This window comes from Trichosurus vulpecula, chromosome 1 (genome assembly GCF_011100635.1).
Source record: "Trichosurus vulpecula isolate mTriVul1 chromosome 1, mTriVul1.pri, whole genome shotgun sequence".
Taxonomy (NCBI): Eukaryota; Metazoa; Chordata; class Mammalia; order Diprotodontia; family Phalangeridae; genus Trichosurus; species Trichosurus vulpecula.
The window spans coordinates 517,836,913-517,856,981 of NC_050573.1; the positions used below are offsets into that span (position 1 = coordinate 517,836,913).

General features: G+C 38.8%; 1 protein-coding gene across 1 annotated transcript in view; it reads right to left on the reverse strand.

Annotated features, from left to right (window-relative positions):
• Positions 1-10,325: 10,325 nt before the first annotated feature.
• Positions 10,326-20,069, reverse strand: part of TRPM6 (transient receptor potential cation channel subfamily M member 6) — a 167,083-nt gene continuing 157,339 nt past the window's right edge. Inside the window, exons 38-40 of the mRNA XM_036748486.1 lie at positions 19,547-19,598; positions 13,837-13,943; positions 10,326-10,459 (exon numbers count right to left, since the gene is read on the reverse strand). Of these exons, the coding sequence (XP_036604381.1) occupies positions 10,326-10,459; positions 13,837-13,943; positions 19,547-19,598 (293 nt within the window). The remainder of the gene's footprint in view (positions 10,460-13,836; positions 13,944-19,546; positions 19,599-20,069) is intronic.

Sequence of the window (20,069 nt, forward strand, 5' to 3'; positions counted from 1 at the left end):
ATTTGTTTGCATATTGTCTCCTCCATTAGACTGCAAGCTCCTTGAGGTCAGGAACCCTCCTTTGTTTTTCTTTATATTCCCCAGCACTTAGCACAGTGCCTGGCGTGTAGTAACTACTTCCTAAATGTTCATTCACTATAATTTCATGCTGTAAAATGAGGGCATCTGTCAAGCTCTTCAATAACCAACTGAAAAATCGGTTGCAATTAGTTCATTTGAAATCTTTTCTTTCAGAGGGTCATTGGATTTAGAACTGGAGTACACACAAGACTCAGCCAGTCTCTCGCCTTGAACTTAACTATTGACATGGTGAAAATGTATAGTGATCATGGTCACTCAGTGTAGGAAATGAATTAACACTCTCCACAGGAACCTCATTTGTACAGTATATTAATAGGCTTCCTGTGTAAATAGTTACCCTTACATCACTGCTTATTTGCCTGCTAGCTGGGTTGTATCCAATTTAGAAAGGAGGACGGTGAACGTTTGATTTCACATGACGTTGCTTAGAGGGATGGTGGGGAAGAAGTGGGGGCTGGTGGGGAGTCGGGCAGACAGCAGGGAAGAAAGATATATTACTCATGCTTCTTATAAATCTCCCCAAACTAACAGTCCCTCATCCCATTTATATTTCTCTTGGGGGTGAGGGGAGGGTTATACTAAATTAGCCACTGAAAAATAATGATGCTGCAGAAAGGCTATTTGTTTTATAGAAAATTGAAAAGAAAAATCATTAACAAGGTCTGCAAGTTTTTTGGGTTCAGGGAAGAAGTGGGTGAGAGAGGAGAAACTAGGTGGTATAGCAAATAAAGCATTGGACTTGTGTTTAGGAATACCTGAGTTCAAATCTTGCCCTTAGATCCTTACTAGCGATGTGACTCTGAGAAAGTCACTTAAACCTTGTCAGCCTCAGTTTCCCTATCTGTTAAACAGCAACAATAATATCTTCCTTCCAGGATTGGAGGATCAAATGAGATAACATATCTGAAGTGCTTTGCAAACTTTAAAGCACTCCTAAATTAAAGTGAAATATCTTAAATATTGCCAAAGATGAGAAAAAATATTCTTCCAATCCATGCCAACCAAAAAAGTGATTGACATTTTGTTTCATTGTTGAAAAGGCAGTTTGTTGACTTTAAATCTACTCACTTTACTTTGCTTCTCAACTATAGGTCTCCCGGGCTTTAAAGAGATCAAATTGTTTTCTGGAAAAACTCAAGACATGTCACACGGAAAAGACACAAAGGTTTATGGCAATACAGAATGATAGCAGGACACCTAGCAATTCAGTATCATGTGAGGACACAAGTAGTTTGTGACACTTTGATTCAATTCAACTTAGACCCGTGCTCTAGGCAGGGCATTGTGCTATGTGCTTAAGATATATAATACTGAGATGATGCAACATGTACACGGGTAAGCCAGTATGTTCCAGGAGAGGAAGAGAAACCAGTACATTCCTTAGAGCACTTAAGCTGGACCATGAAGGGAAATAGTAATTCTTCAAGGTAGAGGTGAAAAGGGAACAAATTCCAGGAATGGAGGACACTCTGGGCAAAGGTGTGGAGGCAGGAGATTGAATGGCGTGTATGAGGAACAACTGGTAAACTAGTTTGACTGGAATGGAATGTGTATGAAGAATAACATGGAATAAGACTGGATATAGTATTTAAAGGTCACCCCAAAAATGATATTTAAATAGTTGCTTTCTATGCCGTTATAGAAAAGAGCAAACAGAATTCTTAAAGACTTTGATTTATGCCATCACTATGCAAATGTCTTATAGTCTCTTCATGAAGTCGAATTCTGAAATCATAGTTCTAAGGGTTTATCCCCTTTGAAGGTCATAGCTGATTAAATCTCAATTGGCCCATCTCAATGGGAAGAGCATCAAAGCTTGCCAATTTAAAATCTACTCACATAGTGCCTAGAGAGTTACACACCCCCCCCCCCAAAAAAATAGGGAAAGATTCTTTAGGAAGGAAAGCAAAAGTTTTCTTTAAGATCCCACTCAAGTTGAATGATTTTAGGAATGACAGTAATTAGAAACAAAGGCATTGGCCTGGGAGTCAAGACCTAGATTAGAAACCTCATTCTATCACTTAACTAGTTGTGTGACCTTGGAGAAGTTGCTTTGACTCTTTAAGCCTCAGTTTCCTCATCTGCAAAATGAGGCATGGATGAGCTTAAAGGCTGCTTCCAACTCTCACATGCTAAGACCTGAAATTTTTCCTCCATATTATTTTTCTGGAGCATCTGGAACATTCATTACTCTATTACTTCAAAGGGTCCATGATTTTATCAGTTATTCTTTTCAGCTATGTATGTCATGATCCACTCATGCCTTTTCAAATAAATCCCCCATAATTGGACCTGCCTGAGATAACAGGGGCCTTCCTCTAAGTTGCCTTGTATTGCACCAATACCAATGGTACTTGTAACTGTCCATCAGTTAGCCTTGACTCTTGCTACGTAACAAGTCTGCCTTCTACCTTCATAACAAGGCTACCTCTTTCTAACAAGCTTACCTTTCTTTGCTACTTCTAAACAATAGTTGGTTGGTAATGCATGACAGTCTTCTCTCTCTCCCAGTTCCCCACTGTCTTCTTCCTTCCTTCCTTCTTTCCCTCCTCCCTTCCTTCCTTCCCTCCTTCCTTCCTTCTTTCCTTCCTTCCTTTCTTCCCTCCTTCCTTCCTTTCTTCCCTCCTTCCTTCCTTCCTTCCTTTCTGCCTTCCCTCCTTCCTTCCTTCCTTTCTTGCTTCCCTCCTTCCTTCCTTCCATCTTTCCTTTCTTCCTTCCCTCCTTCCTTTCTTCCTTCGTTCCATCTTTCCTTCCTTCCTTCCATCTTTCCTTCCTTCCTTCCCTCCTTCCTTCCTTCCTTCCCTCTTTCCTTCCTTCCTTCCTTCTTTCCTTTCTTCCATATTTCCTTCTTCCTTCCTTTCTTCCTTCTGTCCTTCCTTCCTTTCTTCCTTCTTTCTTTCTTTCCTTCCTTCTCCATCACACTTTGGGTGATCCATAACATTAATTCTCCATAAATAATGATATTCCACAATTCAGTCATATAACATCATCAGAATCAATTAATCGATAAGCACTAATTAAGCTCCTACTGTGAGCCAGAAAGAATATTGAGAGTTGGGCCTCAGTTTCAAAGAGAAGATAGGGTCATACACATAGAAAAATGTGCTACACAATTTTCCAAAAGCAATTTAACCCGCTCTCCTGTTAAATTCTAGGCCTAGCTCATTGCCCACAATTCTGTACAACTGGAATGTACTGATAGACCAAAACCATGGGTTGTCTATCCAACTTCATGTCATAGTCTGCAAACATTCATTCTTTATCACTTGGCTTTTCAAGTATGTATCATTAGACCAAACTCACATGAGTAGTTATCAGTCTTATTTAGGAGACTCTGCAATTTGGTACATTACCATAAAAATTATGGTAGTCTGTCTATACCTACAAACCTTTGTGCTACATTACATTATGCTGTTTGGATCAAGAATTGGAAAATGTATGTAATATATCTTACCAAACTTCAAGCATGCCTTTGATGGCTGATGCATGAATTGTTCAGAAAGATATAAAAAAATACAACTGGGAAAGATGTTCTGAATGAAAGGGCTTGTACTCAGACAGCTCCTCCAGAAAAGTAATGTATAGAAGAGAGACAGACTACAAGGGAACTTATGTTCTTTTATATACCTCATGATGGTACTAAGTAAGAATGGTCCACAAAACCATCTTCCTTAGAAAAAAGGTCAGAATTGGGGAGCCTCAAGGCCACATGTAGCCTTCTAAGTCCTTGGATGTGGCCTTTTGACTGACTTCAAGTCCTGCAGAACAAATCCTTTTATTAAGGGGATTTGTTCTGGGAAGTTTGGATTCAGTCAAAGGGTCACATTTGAAGACTAGAGGGTCACATGTGGCCTTGAGGCCACAGATTCTCCACCCCGGTCTAGAGATAATCATTTCAGAGATGTTAAGCTAGGCAGCACCATGGCCTCACCATCCCTTTTGTCTCCAGAGCTAGGACTTGTTACACTCACACAATGTCTAAGAATCAGGTTCAGAGCTAGAAAGCAACTCCTTGATCATCCCATCCATCCCTTTCATGTTAAAAATGAGAAGACTGAAGCTCAGAAATATTCAAATAATATGACCAAGGACATACAGGCACATACAGGCAGCAGAGCTCATATTCAAAGTCAGGTCTTCTACGTCGAAATCCAGGACTCTTCCCACATAGTACACCATGCTACCTCTTGCTTAGCAGCTAATGGAATTCCATATTAACTTATGATTTGTCCTAGCCTCTCTCTTCTCTAGGCTCATAGACTTAATGGCACTGCTTCACTTTGGCTTGGTGATTTAAGCAAAAAAAAATCTAAGTGTAATCTATTACTTCAACAAAGAGCTTCTATCAGCTGTCATAATTCAAGTATTTTGCCCACATTTGTCTTGTAGTCCTTTTCAGTCTGACACACCTGCAACCTTACCTGGGCAGTCAGTGGAATACGACCCAGCCAATACCCAATACATTTCTTCCTCTCATCCATATTAAACACACATTCATCTGTTCTTCCACCTATCTCTACCATGGTTGCCACTCTCAATCCTTCTGGTTAAAAGGGTATGAAGGAGTGCAAGGAACATTGATGTATTATAACAGCCCAAGGATTTTCTTTTGATACACCAAAATGGCCCAACACAGTGACTGAAGACACATTAATGCAGTAAAGCAAGGCCCTCTAGACTGTCAAATCATCTGAAAGAGCCAGTAGTGGGAATTTGTGTCTGTTCATACTTAGAAAATCCGAGAGGAAAAAATAGACACACAACTCCTGTAAATATCCAATCAATTCAAAAAGCATTTAAGTGCCCACTATGTGATAAGCACAATGATAAGACACTGAAGTTATGAAAACAAAAATGAAATCTTCCCCAGTCTCAAAGAGCTTACATTAGACCAGAATATTGTTAATAAATAATGTAATATCAAAACACGAAAATTCTTTATTTATTGACCTGCATATTATGCTTATGAAATGCCTTTAAAATGAAGTTCAAAGGATTTTTACAACTGTTATTTCATTATTCCTCACCTTCATTTGAAGAAGTATCATTTTCTACATTTCACAGTTGGAAGAAAGAGAAAGGTTAAGTGAATTATACAATTATACCCAAAAGACTGAGAAAGAAATAGGAGGAGAGACCAAGGCTTCTAACTTCCATTGCTCTAAGTACAGAACTAGTCCTCCTTGAAATATTAAGGAATTTATCTAATTATTTTCAAGGAAAACTTTTCACATCATAAAAATGCGAAGTTCTATCAGCACATCAGGGACTCTGAAGAAAGATCACATGATAATTTCCTATATGCCAAAGATTAAATCAGTGTGGTTTCCAGATCCCTTTCTATTCGATGCACTCACCCATTTTGCAAGAGATCTGAAATACTCTTTAAGTCTCATTTTTCTTCAGAAGCTAACCTCAGTGGAATAGAATGTTGTTAAGGGGGAAAAAAATCCTTTCTGTCATTTGACTTTAACTTATGATAAATTAGCTTCAACGAGTTTCTTAGAAAATTGCCCAAGAAATGACTACAGAAAATTAAATACCAAGACTTCAAAGAGGTAAACACACAGCTTTCAAATCCCAACCTTTGAGAATAATTCTGCCTTTCTCATGCTTTGGAGAGATGCGAGTCAAAAAAAACAGTACTGTATCTTGATAACGACCCATCTTTCAAATGACTTTTCAATCCATCTCCTTTTTCAGAGGAATAAAGTGATGATGATTTCTAGAGGGCTTCTGGGGAATTAACATCCTATTTCAAGGCTGGGGAGAATGAAAAAAAAAACCGATAGTGTGGCATTATCAACACTACATTGGCTAACTAAACTCAGAATTAGCTGAAAATTGGGTTCATAAGACAGAGGGAGAAGAATCGGACTTCATTGGCATAGGGAACTCCAACCTTCCATCCAGCAGGTCAACAGCTTTACTCCAACTTGTAATTTTAAGTACTTGTTTAGAGCAGAGGTGTCAAACATACAGCCCACTGGGCCCCAGAGGCCCACAACACTCCCAAGTAAGACCAGAACCAAATTAGAATGTAATTAGGAAACAATTAACAAAATAAAAAAAAATACAATAAAACATAGATAACATTAATATGTGGTTCTCTAAGTTGATAAGTGCTTTTAGGAATCCTTATGTGTGGTTTAGTGGCCCCATTTCTATTTGTGTTTGACACAGGCAACACCATTTGGCTAACTTGATGCAAAATCTTGTCTTGACATAAAGAACTACTGACCTGAGTAGAGATTAAGAGGGTATCAAAGCCTTTAAGGAGAAAAGTGTTATTTGATGATAGAAGTGAAAGGCAGATAACTTAATTTCCCAATATAAATCAGTCCCCCAGATAGTTCTCCCTGGGGCTCAGATAACTGCATATTTGCAGTCCCCAAAATTATTTTCACCTTGTAGTTTACCTTAAAAAAATCTAATACTATTGACTTTGCTTTTAAAAAAACAGCAACAGCATAATACAAAAGTGCGGAATCAGTCTGCATTTGTCTTCAAGTTTCATCTTGAAGTTTCTATCTCTAGTTTGGCACCTGAGAGCACCAAGCACAGGAATGAGAAGCATCAGACCCCTTATAGATCTTCAAACTAGTTAAACATATAAAAAATGAATATTTTGGCAGAGATCCTCTCCCTGCTTACCCTCCACCTTCCTTACCTCCTTACAAAAATCAACTAAAATGCCATCTGTGACCAACCAAAAAGCATATAGGGAAAAATGCCATTCCTCACACTCCTGCAGAAGTATCCAGAATAGTATACATGACAAATATCTCTGTATGCATGGCATCCTCACTCTTCCAGGGTAAGAATTCATTAGGTCATAAATTTAGAGCTGGAAGGGACCCTGAAGTTTGTTGAGCCCAACCCCACCCATTTTACAGATAAGGAAACCAAGACCCAAGGAGGTTATGTGACAAGCCAGTTAGTGTCAGAGATGGGATTCAAACCCAGGTCTTCCTGACTCCAAATCCAGCTCTCTGCCATGCTGGAAGGATCAAGTATTGAAAATCAGTGTTCCACAGCAAATCAGCTAAGCCAAGAGCCAAGGATAAAGATAACCTAGAGATTTCCAGACCCAAGAGATTCGCAGTCATTGAAGGTAACGTTTTAAAGGGAGGCCAGATTTTCACAATCTTCTTTCTTTAAGATCATAGATTGAGAGCTAGAAGAGATTTCAGAGACTATCTAGTCTGACTTCATTTTACAGGTAAAGAGACTGAAGCACACGAAGGTTTCAGTAACTTTCCCAAGGGCACAGAGGAAGTATCAGATGGAATATTTGAACCCAGCTCCTCTTGGAGCAGCTAGGTAGCACAGTAGACACAGTACTCGGCCTGGATTCAGAAAGGCCTGAGTTCAAATCTGACCTCAGACACTTACTAGTTGTGTGACCCTGAGCAAGTCACTTAACCCTGTTTTGCCTCAGTTTCTTCATCTGTAAAATGAGCTGGAGAAGAAAATGGCAAACCACTCCAGAATCTCTGCCAAGAAAACCCCAAATGGGGTCACAAAGAGTCAGACACAACTGAAATAACAAAAACAATATCCTCTGACTTCTGAAGCAGTGCCCTTTCCAGTATACCACTCCCTAGCTAAGCATCTCCCATCTACATGCACAGTTTGTTCCAAAAAAAGCATGTCCAGGGAAATTCGGTCTAGGGAGTATAAGCAAATCTCCTGACCTTAAAAATACTTTGTGTAATTTGGCTTTCAGATTTTTTTTTTCTTTGTGCCTCAGTGCATTTTGTCTTCATGACTACATGTTCTCAGGTTGTACTTTAAAAATATAAACAGTCCTCTCTTGTTGTTTTAGTGTTTTCAACCAGAAGTCATCTCTTCACCCACTGGGTTGGACGCACAGTTGTTTCCCCCACAATGACACTACATGTGTGGTACAAGAAACTAGCAAAGGAATGGGTGTTTGGGCAGGCAATTTGGTAAACCTTCCTTTATCTATTTGACATCCCCTCCCCCCAAACTCAGAGGAGGGAAAGACAATTGTGGTATCTTCCAGTTCAGTTTATTTTTGTACTCAGAATGAGGCACAAATGAATCTGTTTTCCATTTACCCTCTCCCTTCTTCCTTATAAACCAGAAATTTCCTGGTATCATGCAGTGCAGAAACAACACCTTGAGACTATCCAGGTTTCAACAGGGCTCTAAATTTCTAATCATTCTGTGCATCAGTGGTGTCCTACAATCTATGCAAATAGTACTCCAGTTTTCTCTCTATTTCCCCTTTGCCAGTACACACACACACACACACACACACACACACACACACACACACTCTCACTCACTCACTCCCTCCCTCCCTCCCTCCTGTGTTCTGGAGAGGAAGGAGAAGGAGCTAATGCCTGCAGAACTGCTTTCTGTCCATATATAAATAAATACAATAACCGTTCGTGACGATGAGCAGCAGCATGGAGAACATTTAAGAAAATTACCAGGAGGCTGAGTAAGGAGTGTGGTTGGTGCGGTCAGGGCCTCATCCTTCCCACAGGATGATCGCCATCTTCTGAACCAGTTCATGGTTCATGCAGCCCTTGACCTAGTACACGAAAATAGTGGCTGTCTAGCAATATGTACCTGAAAACTGTGGACAAACTCAATGAGTGGTTTGTTTCTGCTTTCGTTACTGCAGGCCATATGAAATTCATTATGCTTCACAATGTAAAACAAGATGGAATAAAGAACTTCTTTAGTGATGTCTATGATTTATATATAAAGTTTGCAATGAATCCATTTTAGGAACCAAATTCACCAATTCAATCAAGTGCATTTGACAGAAAAGTTCAATTCCTTGGGAAGAAACATCTTCTAAGCTGAATACAGAAAACTTCTTAAATGTGTGATGTCATAATATGCACTGTAAGTAACCGAGAGCCAATCAAGCCTACTGTGTCTAGTGTTGGCTTTCTAGGCTCTATAAATTAACCTCCTTTCTATTTAGAAAGACAATAGGGCACTTTTTGCTGTTCTCATTGTCATAGGTGATCCAATCAAAATAACTTATACTTTTGAAAAATACCATATTTATAAAAAATGGCAGATGAAGTGCCCTGACAATTATTTTGTATTTAAAAATTGTTTAGAAGATTCTACTTTGACTAGTCTAATATAATCTTCTTAATTAAACTGTAAATAGGCAAATGTCATACTGTTGATTTGGTTACCAGATCTTAAACTGAAATATAAAAGTTGGCTCACAATAGGAAATAAAATTTACAGCATACACGTGGATTTTTTTATAAATATAGGCAAAATTCATAGTGCTAAAGAAAATATTTTTTTCTTTGTCAAACATTGTACTAACTATTTATCTGAGAGCATCAAGTATCGAGTCTGGCAATAGTACCAAAAAGACAGAAAACTTAGAGCATGTATTTTACCTATAAATGAAATGAAGTGGTTGCTGGGACCAAAAGTTAGGTATGTAAACAGTACACTTTTGCATAATCTTTTATCATTGTTATGTATTTGGAATCTTGAGGATGTTTTCTCTCCTCAACAAGAATAACAAAAATGATAGCTTCGTTTCTTCTTGATAAACTAGTTTCATACTTTTGTAAAAGGTATTTGCATATTTTGCATATTTTAGCTTTCAAGAACAACCTGAATTAAAGTTTGGCAGTCTGAAAGTAAGCATATAGACTATACCTAGGAAAGTTGCCTGGGGTTTTTTGCACTGTAGAAAGTCCAGAATCTTATTCTATAAAATATGCGTTATGCTTGTAAACAGATGACATGATCATAACCAAATAATTCCTGGAAAAACTACAAATGTCTAGAAAAGTATTATTGAATTCAATATAATAAAAGGGAACTTTTAAGTAACAGTTTTGAAATTTGGTCTTTAAAATAAAGAAAATTAATTAAATGAAGCCCACTGGTTCTTGGCTATCCACCATTTAACTGCAAAGGTTCCAAGTGACCAGCAAAGGAACAGAGGTATACATGAACTACATTCCAACATGACTTGCAATTGTCTTTTTGCAAATGTTAGAATTAAGAATACATGGAAAACAATAATGCACAGAGGGTGAAAAACTATAGGAATGCATACTTCAAGCATCCACCGGCTTGTTCGCATACACATCTGAGAAGCTGAGTCCCAGAGTCAGTGCCTAAGGTGCAATAGAATATGCACAAGTATCAAAGTTGTCTTACATCGAGCTTGCACAAGAGTTCAGAGGACCAGCAGTGATCCTTTTCCCCATTCTTCTCCATTATAAGCGTGTGAGATCTTCTCTGGGGTCACCAGCACCCTCTTCTACCTCAGTCTCTTTGACTGATTCTATTTCTTTCCGGAGATTAAAAGTAGAATTGATTCTTCCAGGGCTGTAGTCATTCCTTTTGAGATCTGTGGGGAGAAGATGAGTCAAATGGTTACAGAAGAACCTCAAAGGCAAGCTGTCTATTCACCTGGTTGAGTCAGGCTTCAGCAAGTGACTAAGGCTCCTCTGCTAGGAATCAGTCCAAAGCCACAAACTTAACGAGCCCAACTTCAGGGTGATTCTCGACCACAGACTGCGAGGAACACCTCCATGTGTCCTTACTCTGATTCATCCAAGGCTGGTTCTGAGGGTTGCCTTCTCAAGGACAGGGAAGGACAGAAGATTATTTGACATAGTTAGCAATAAAAAGGAAACCTTTCAATGACATCTTTGAATGGCAGAGCTAAGAATTTGAGCTCAAATTGAACTTATGGTAAAATAATAATTGTGATCTGTTATTTGTTGTTGGGGTTTTGATGTTTTTCATCTCCAAAAAAATACTGGTGATTTAATTTTATTGCTGGAGGGCATTCCTGAGAAGAAAACTTCCTCAATCAATAGAATCTACAAGTATTCTGCACCTTCAGCCTTAGAGAACTGCCAGTCACTTAATGGATAAATGACTTACCCAGGGTCCCAAACCCAGAATGTATCAGAGACAAGATTAGAACTATGGCCTTCCTGGCTCTAAAATAAGCTCCGCTATGTCATGTTATCACTCAATAATAGGTTAATTCAGCATATTCTAAGCAGGGAAAATTTCCTCAGAATAGAAAAAAAAAAGAACTGGTATTTGAAGGGAATTGTTTGATGGATGAATTAGAGGAGAAATAACCAATGCTAAGTAGAATGAGCCAGATGAAAAGCACTGCCTCCTAGAATGGAAGAAAATAAAAAATAATAATAACTCGAGAAGCATGGCGAATTAAGAGATGACTTCAGCATTGGGAAGACCTGTCCAACCTCTGAGATATACTGACATCAGGCCATTGGACCTAGATGGCTCTGGAGGAGAAAGTGAGGCTAGTGACCTTGCACAGCTTTCCCTCGTTCAAATCAAAGTCAGCTGCAATCCATGTCATCATCTCCCTGATGTCATGGCCTTCTTCAAAAATGAAGGACAAACACAACCTGTAGTGTACTGGCTTTGTGGACCTGGACAGACCATTAAACTCTCTGGGCCTCAGTTTTTCTTATCTATAAAATGGGGTGGGGTGGGCAGGGCAAGTAAACTCAGTGACCTCTAAGGTATTTTCCAGTTCTGAATCTGTGATGCTATGAAATCATAGGTCTGATTTAAAAAACATATAGGGATATTACGTTTTAAAGTTTGCAAAACATTTTATTCACAACAATCCCAAGAGATGAGTAGTGCAAATGAGACTGCCTTTTTATAGATAAAAAAGGAAACCAAAGGTAGGAGAGCTCAGATGACTTGCCACAAGTCACCCGGGTCTCCTGATTCCAAGGCCTGAGCTCTCTCTCTCTCTCTCTCTCTCTCTCTCTCTCTCTCCTACAGCACAAGCAAACAACAGTTTACTGCAAAAGTGCATCTGAGGTTTGGCAACCTGAAGGCTCCATTTGGATGGCCACCCTTGTTGTGGCTTCTTTTGTTTAAAACAAAAATACAGTTTTGATTATTTTCTGAAAATATCTATTAAAGTCAAAGTGCCAAGATTACCGAATAATATGAGTGTTTGGAGTTAGCAATTAGATGTTGCTGGGCGGGTAAATACAAACAGATTGTGCCTAGAGAGTTAGATAATTAGCCAACATTTCAGACCCACCAAAAAAAATCCCCAAACATAAATTGGGAGGTGACATGGGATAATAGAGAAAACCATTTCTTTTCCTTTGATTAATCCAGATCAATGGTCTTCAGGGACCAAGCTGCATAAAGCATTGGCTTAATCCTCTACTTTGCTGGATCAGACATCTCCCAGTGTCCTAAGTTTCTGGAGACTGGCCTGGCCAGTTTCAAAATGAAGCAGACTTCAAATATCTAATTACCAAGAGACTGTATGGTCTGGAAAACATGGTACTAATATAAAAGCAGATGACCTTAGTCCGATTTCTCTCCACTAAAGTCAATGTAGGATACCTTCATCAGCCCCAACCACTCTTATTCATTATATCTCTATGTCCCAGTGACTCCTACCTACTACTGCATCCTTACTATTATTTTGACATCTGTTTGAAGTTAATCCAGGACTGAAGCATTTTACATTATTTGGGATGACCACATTTGACCAAGAATTTCCAGTGAGAAAATTCTCTCTACCAATGCGTACCAGCAACTATTCTGCAATTACAATTTTAAGCAATTCCCTAAGGCATTGAGAGGTTAAGCCCATTGCCCAATGTCATACAACTATATGTGTCAGAGGCTGGATTTGAACTCAGGTCTTCCGGACTTTGGGCTAGCTAGCTTTCTATCCACTATGACACACTGCCTGTCATATCAATTTTTAGAATGAATGAATGCAAAAGCATTCATTAAAAGCATTTCTTAAAAAAACACAGGTGCCAAGCGTAAGAGGAGATTTTATTTATTCTTCTCTAACTGGAGTAGGAATGACCCTTTGAGCTTGTAAATTTACTCCACATTGAGTCAAAAAGAAATATTATTTGGAGGAGGGCAAGTCACCTTATTATAAGCAGGGAAAAGTTCCTCAGAGTAGAAAATACCCTATTTTTAAGGAACATTTTAGTGCCTGAACTGGAAGAGAAAAATCAAACCCTAAGGACAGTGACCCAAACTAAAAGCATCCTTCCTTGGAATGAAGGAAAATCACATGGCAAGAACTCTCTGATCTGAGTAAGGTCTTTGGGAGGAGGGGGGGGGGGGGGAGGATTCCTTCAGCTGCTTGCCTTTATGTTAGAAGTAATTGTAGTAGTAACAATGTAGGTCCCACTGGAAACAGAGTCACATATCAACTCCAAAAAACAAATAATAGCATGTGTGTTTAAAGTGACAGGTTGATGTAATGAATACCAGAGCACTTTGACTTGACAGACAGATGCTGGTTTTTTGTACCCCATCACAGTCACTCCATCCCAACCCCCACCAAAGCATCTGACAGGTAAATAAGGGCAACGTAGGGAGATGCCAGACAATACAGCCCGGTGACCAGAAAATCAATAAGGAGAAAAAAAATTATGGATAATGGGGAAGGCTTGGGGAAGAGAATTACAGACTAGCCCTGGAGTCAAATTCTCACCCTGTTTCCTCTGTGGGAATTATCCTTCAAAAGTTGCATGGGATGAGCGTCTAACATGATGTTATTTGATCACAGACTGACAGAAATTAAAATCAATCACCATCCTTTCATCCTTTTTGTGTCTTTAAAATTTAATGAGACAAAAATATGATTGTAATTTTTCCACTCAATTCCAGGCTACCATACATACTGTTCTAAGAGACCCTATGTTTACAGAAAAATAAAATTGTTCAGGGCCATACCCGGGAGTTTGAGCTTCCTACAACAGGAATTGCAGCGATGCTTTGCAATGAAGTTCCTAATTGCATCTTCCCCTAAATTTGCCGGTCCAAACACCATCCCTCTTGATCTAGAGGAAATATCAGAATATTAATTAGATCACAGTTAAGAAAAAGGAGCCCGACTCAGATTCTCTAAGATACCTAACAGTCTCCCATAGTAACCCAGTAAAATTGTGCGAGCCAACAAAGAACAGAGAACTTTTAGAAGAGAAGTAACAATGTTAGGTTTGCACATTTAAAATTCAAATGCACTTAAATCCTTGTACCCAACTCTGTGGACTACTGTGAAATTCATTTCCACGATAATCTGATCGAAGAGAGAATTTTCTATGCACAATAGTAAAACAAAGTACAGAGAGCCCCTTTTGAATGCTCGAGGGAGAAAGGAATGACATTCATTACAGAGTGTTCGTCCAGAGTACCCAATAGATAAGCTGCAAAATAAAATTAGTTTTGCTATTAGAACACACCTACTAACTGGACTCACATGCAGGGTTTCAAATACAAACACAACTTCCAAAACATGAGTTATGTCATCTCAGAGAAATACCTGACAAAGGGCTCTAAGAGCTCTATGAACAAGTGATTCTAAAAGCTGCCTTCTACTGTACTAACTTCCATAGCTAGTCTCCCTCTTGGGAATGCATTACTTCTCTTAGCTCACTGATGGAAAGAAACCACACATTCTAAATGTAGTGACAAAATAATAAAAAGAATATGGATATATTAAGCATGTTTAAGGAGTACCACATAATTACAACAGATTCTTAATGTAGTTTCTACGATCAATATTCATTAATTATAACACCACATGACCACTATTCTTTAAAAATTTAATTGATGCTCTAGACATCCCAGAACACAGAATACCAGAAATCCTTCCAAAGAAATTCAATGAAAGCTAATATTTTATTTTAATGACATGCAGAGTAGAAAAACACATTTTAAAAATCTGAACTCAATTATGGCTCTTAAATGCCAAGTCCTGGGGAAAAAAAAGAGGCAGGAGAGCATCAAAATATGACAAAAGGAAACAATAAACTTCACTTCTAAGGAATGTGGTTTAAAAAAAAAGACAGTGTAAAAATGGGTTTTTTTTTTCCACGTCTGAGTATTGAAGCATTTATCTCAATTTCCACTTCCTTTCGGCAGAACAACAGCACTGCTCTGAAGATGTGCCAAACTCAGATGAAGGGTTGATGTCAATTTCATCTCAGATTGCCTCCATGCTCTAAGGGAAGGAGGTAGAGGAAATCCCTTGGGAGTTCAGAGCTAACAAACACCTAGGATTAGCTTTCTTGGTCACTCAACCTGATTTACAAAGTCCAGCTCTGGTGGTATTTACAAAGCTGCATAAATTAGTCTTTCTTAACCATCTTCTTAACCGTCAATCCATTAGTCCCTATGGCGAGTAATAAAATACTGGTGGGGGTGGGGAAAAGCAGGAAAAGGGAAAAAAGGAAGGAAAGAAGGAAGGAAGGAAGGAGGGAAGGAAGAAAGGAAGGAAGAAAAGAGGGAAGGAGGGAGGGAAGGAAGGAAGGAGGGAAGGAAGGAGGGAGGGAGGGAAGGAGGAAACAGCAGAATTATTCCAAATTTGATGACTACACATCATAGTGCCTAAGAAATGGAAACTTAAAGTGCTATTTTAGTCTCAGAAACTGAATAGTTCCTTTCTGTTTATCTCTTCAGCATGACCCAAATGCAATATTTGAGTAGAGAGCATTTATGTATTAAATACCTAAAATTTCTTTGTCCAGAGTAGTATTTCCAAAGAGGTGACACCATTTCTCAGAATTTAAAAGGTGTGGCCGTACATAAGCTAATATTTTTTCCCACAATCTTTAACAAAAGCACATGTAAGTGCCTCAGAACCTTAATGTAAAATAAATCTAAGGGATTAAAACATTTCCCGATGATGTGTGTTTAAGTGGGCATTGGCTTACATGTGACTTTTAAAGAGCTTTGCACTTGGATCCTGCAACATGTCTATGGCCTCACAGCCTAAGATAAAGAAGTAGAAGAAAGAAAAAAAACCCTACCACTCCTCAAGACTTGTTATTTTTCATATTCCTCCAAACATATGAAAAGCAGGTGGTAGTTTTGTTCCACGTGCAAGTGAGCGTTAATTAGTGCCAGCTATACATAGCCTTCCTAAAGAACATCACATCATCGCTTCATATTTGTCAAATGTCAAAAATGAACGAAGCAAAGAACATACAAAAGATACATTTGCTAGTTACCAATATATCACATTTTAGAGATGAACCAGTGTGAACTTAGGTGACCACAACCCAGGGAGGTGATCTACAGAGTTAAGACAAACAGCCAGACCACGTTCTTTCTATACAAAGCATTTCCTGACTACCACATAGAAGTAGTTATTAGCACTTTTAAAATCAAGATAATTACTTTCTATTGCTACTCTGACTATACACTTTTATTTATGCGTTTATTTGGTCATTTTTGTCTTTGTACTGCCCTACCCCCAACACCATTGTGCCTAGCATGATTTTAGCTTTATCTTTGACCAGACCTTTGATTTCATCAGCTTAAGAAAATCCTGGTACTGAAATTCACTTCCACTGTGGAGGCTGGCTATTCCTCTGCAGTTTACACTTAGCTGCTTGAGACACAGAGATTAAATGACTTACTTGACCATGATCACACAGTTAGAATATGTCAAAGGCAAGACTTGATGAATACAGGTCATCCTAACATCAAGGCTGGCCTTCCATCTAGTCTTCTGTTCTGCCTTTCACATATACATTTTTTTTTTGGACTGGACCCATGATTTCAATGGTATAGGGAGCTCTTCTATTAATAAAGATCAGCACCAGACTTTGTAACTTACCATCTTAGAGAATTGCCTCGAGCACTTTTTAAGTGACTTGCCCCAGACCACAAAGTATCCAAAACAGGATTTAAACCCAGGCCTTCTTGACTTCAAGGCCAACTTTCTATCTACTATAGCACACTGCCTAATCACACAGAATAAATATTAAACTGAATGGAATCTTGAGAAGATAGAGTGGATAACCTTCTACCAGTAAAGAAAAAGACAGTTTAAGGTCTAAATCATCATAATGGTTATTCTATAGTCACAGTCACATTTACTGGAATACTTGGTCCACCTTCCATTTCACATTGTTTATGGAGAAAGATACACGGGTATCTAACCAGAGAGAGGTACTTCTAAGTCTAGACTGCACTGCTCTTCCATGAAAAACAACCATGCCCCAGTGAGTAGAGCACGGCCCTGGAGTCAGGAGGACCTGAGTTTAAATCCAGCCTCAGACACTTGACACACTAGCGGTGTGACCTTGGGCAAGTTACTTAACCCCAATTGCCCTGCCTTCTTCCTCCAAAAAAAAACAAACAAAAAAAGAAAAACAATTGTGCCCCACAAAGAAAAATTTATTTTATACTCTTGACCCAGTAGACACAGAATGGATGTTAGATAATCTACACAACTGCCAGTCAAAAGCCAGGATGCCAGATGACAGTCTCTCCCACTCCCAGCTAAAACTTCAAAAAGTCAAGGTCATCTCACAAGCTCTGGGGCAATTATACAATTATCCTCTGCGCTAGTCCAGACCTACAGAAAATCCTGGAAGATATAAATGCCAAGAGAATCTAAAAAGGAAGAGCTATGGAAACTAAAATTTGATTAACTGGTGACCAAAGTACACTTATACCTAGCTCATGATACACACAAAAGAATTTTACTACAAAACCAAAAAGACAACGCGTGCACCATAAGACAACTGTTACCTACTGTTGTTCAAACGCAAGCTTTGGGAAGATAAAAAAAAAGAGCACATTTTTTTTAAGTCCTGCACTAGCTAAAAGCAATGAAATTTATATACACTCTCCTCAAGAACATAGCATGGGCTCTGGAATGAATTCTATGGCCTATAAAATTTTTCTAAGGAATATAGGATGTGGCAGAATGTGTGTGTGTATGTGTATGTGTGTGTGTGTGTGTGTGTGTGTATGTGTGTGTGTATAAGTGGGTGAGCCTTATCTTAGGAGTATTTCTTGATTGAAGAAAACAAGGCAGATTTAGAGTTAAATTCCACTTTGGACATGTGGCTTATGTGAGTTTGACCAAGTCATGTAACTTCTCAGTTCCCCAGACAAACAAGGCTATAAGTGGCAAAGCAGATGTCAATCTACACTGATGGAATTTTTTCATTTTCATATCAACAAAATCACAGGTATAGACACCATCTCTTTTATCCTCCCAAAAAATCCTGAATCCGTCATATACCTATTACTCTGTTTTATAGATTATTGTCCCCAAAGGCCAACACAAGTTTTCATAATTATACCATGTATCTCTATCAAAAGATACAGAACTAAATAGTTCCAACACAAGATCTATTGCTGGTCAGAACTACAGATTTCCCTTTATAAGGTGTGACTACTTTCCGTAGCATTGTGTATATTTTAAGAATTGGGGAACACTATCATCAATCACTTAATGAGCATTTATTAAGCACCTACTATGTGCCAGGCACTATGCTAAGCATTGAGGATACAAAAAAAACAAAACAAACACAATCCCTGGCCTAAAGGAGCTTACAATCTAATGGGGGGGGGGCAATATGCAAACAAATACATACAAGGACAATTAAAATACAGGATACAAGGAAATAATTAATAAAGGGAAGGCCCTGGAGTTGGGAGAGGTTGGGGAAGGTAGAAGGTAAGATTTTAGCTGGTACTCTCAGAAGAACTGAAAGTGTAAGTGACCCAAAGTGCAAAGAAAGACCCAAAACACATAGTGAATGATGACTTAGACATAAGAAATGGCAAAATTGGGGCAGTTGGGTGATGCAGTGAGCAGAGCACTGGCTCTGGAGTCAGGAGGACCTGAATTCAAATCCGGCCTCAGACACTTGACATGCTTACTAGTTGTGGGACCTTGGGCAAGTCACTTAACCCCAATTGCCCTGCCTTCCCCGCCTCCAAAAAATTAAAATTAAAACAAAAAAAGAAGTGGCAAAATAAGATATCAAGTACATGTGACATAACATGAGGTGAGATGGTCATGTAACAAGTGCAAAGGATGGAGACAGGTCTCATGCTGGTTGGTCAACTAACATTATGCCAAAGAATGAGGGTACAAAGAAAGGTAAAAAACAATCCCTGTTCTCAAAAGTTCACAGTCTGATAGGAGAGTTAATAATAACAATAACAATACTGATAACTACAAGATATTAAAAAGACCCAAAGAAAGGCCTCCAAATTCCTCAATGGAGGTTACAAATGGCAAAGAAGAATTGGGATCTGCACAGAAATAGAAGTAACCACATTCGTGAGATCAGTACATATTTTTCCTACACACCATTGGATGAGTTTGTAAAGCATTCTAGGTCACCTTATCAGGAAGAATGCCATTTTATTGTAAGATACAAAGCTGAAAGGTTTCCATGGGGGCGGGGGGGAGGGAGGGGTGACGCTGAAAGAAATTAAGACCATAAAGGGTCTGACCTTATCAGAAGAAGAAGAGGACTGCAAGAGCGCAGACTGTTATGAGTTAAGTATTCCTATCTCACTACCCCTTCCATATCATATTTATTACTATATCTTCATCCCTGCCAAAACTAGCAACTACTACAATCTCAGGGTTTGCTAAATGACAACAGAGAAATCAAAAGAAACTTACTGTTTGTCTTCAGGTTTAATAACAGATGGATCTGTCAGATTTTCTCCAACACCTCCAAAAAAAGATACAAAATACATTAGCTAAATGAGGCTTTTCATTTTTACCCAAAATTCTTCAAAATAAAATTGGCTCATTCCTTAGTTTTTTCATCAGGAAGCGGAGAGAGCTAGAGTTGGAGTCAGGAAGAGCAGAGACAGGCACTACCTGTGTGAGAGTGTGTAAATCATTTAACGTTGGAACCCTTTTCTTCATTAGCAAAGGGGGCATAACAAGTGCATCTTGTACTAGTTATGAGACTGTAATGGGATGTGGAGCTTAATATGCCATATAACCTTCAGCTATGATAACCGTCCTTCCAAATACCTATGCCCCACTCACTCACAAGAAATGAAAAGAAAAAAAGCTGCTGTGATAGATTTATGGGCAGGGGTGAGAGAGACCTGGGTTTGAATTTTGTCCCTGTCATTTACTGTGTGACTTCGTGCAAATCACTTAATCTCGCTGGGCTTCCCCTTCCTTGTGT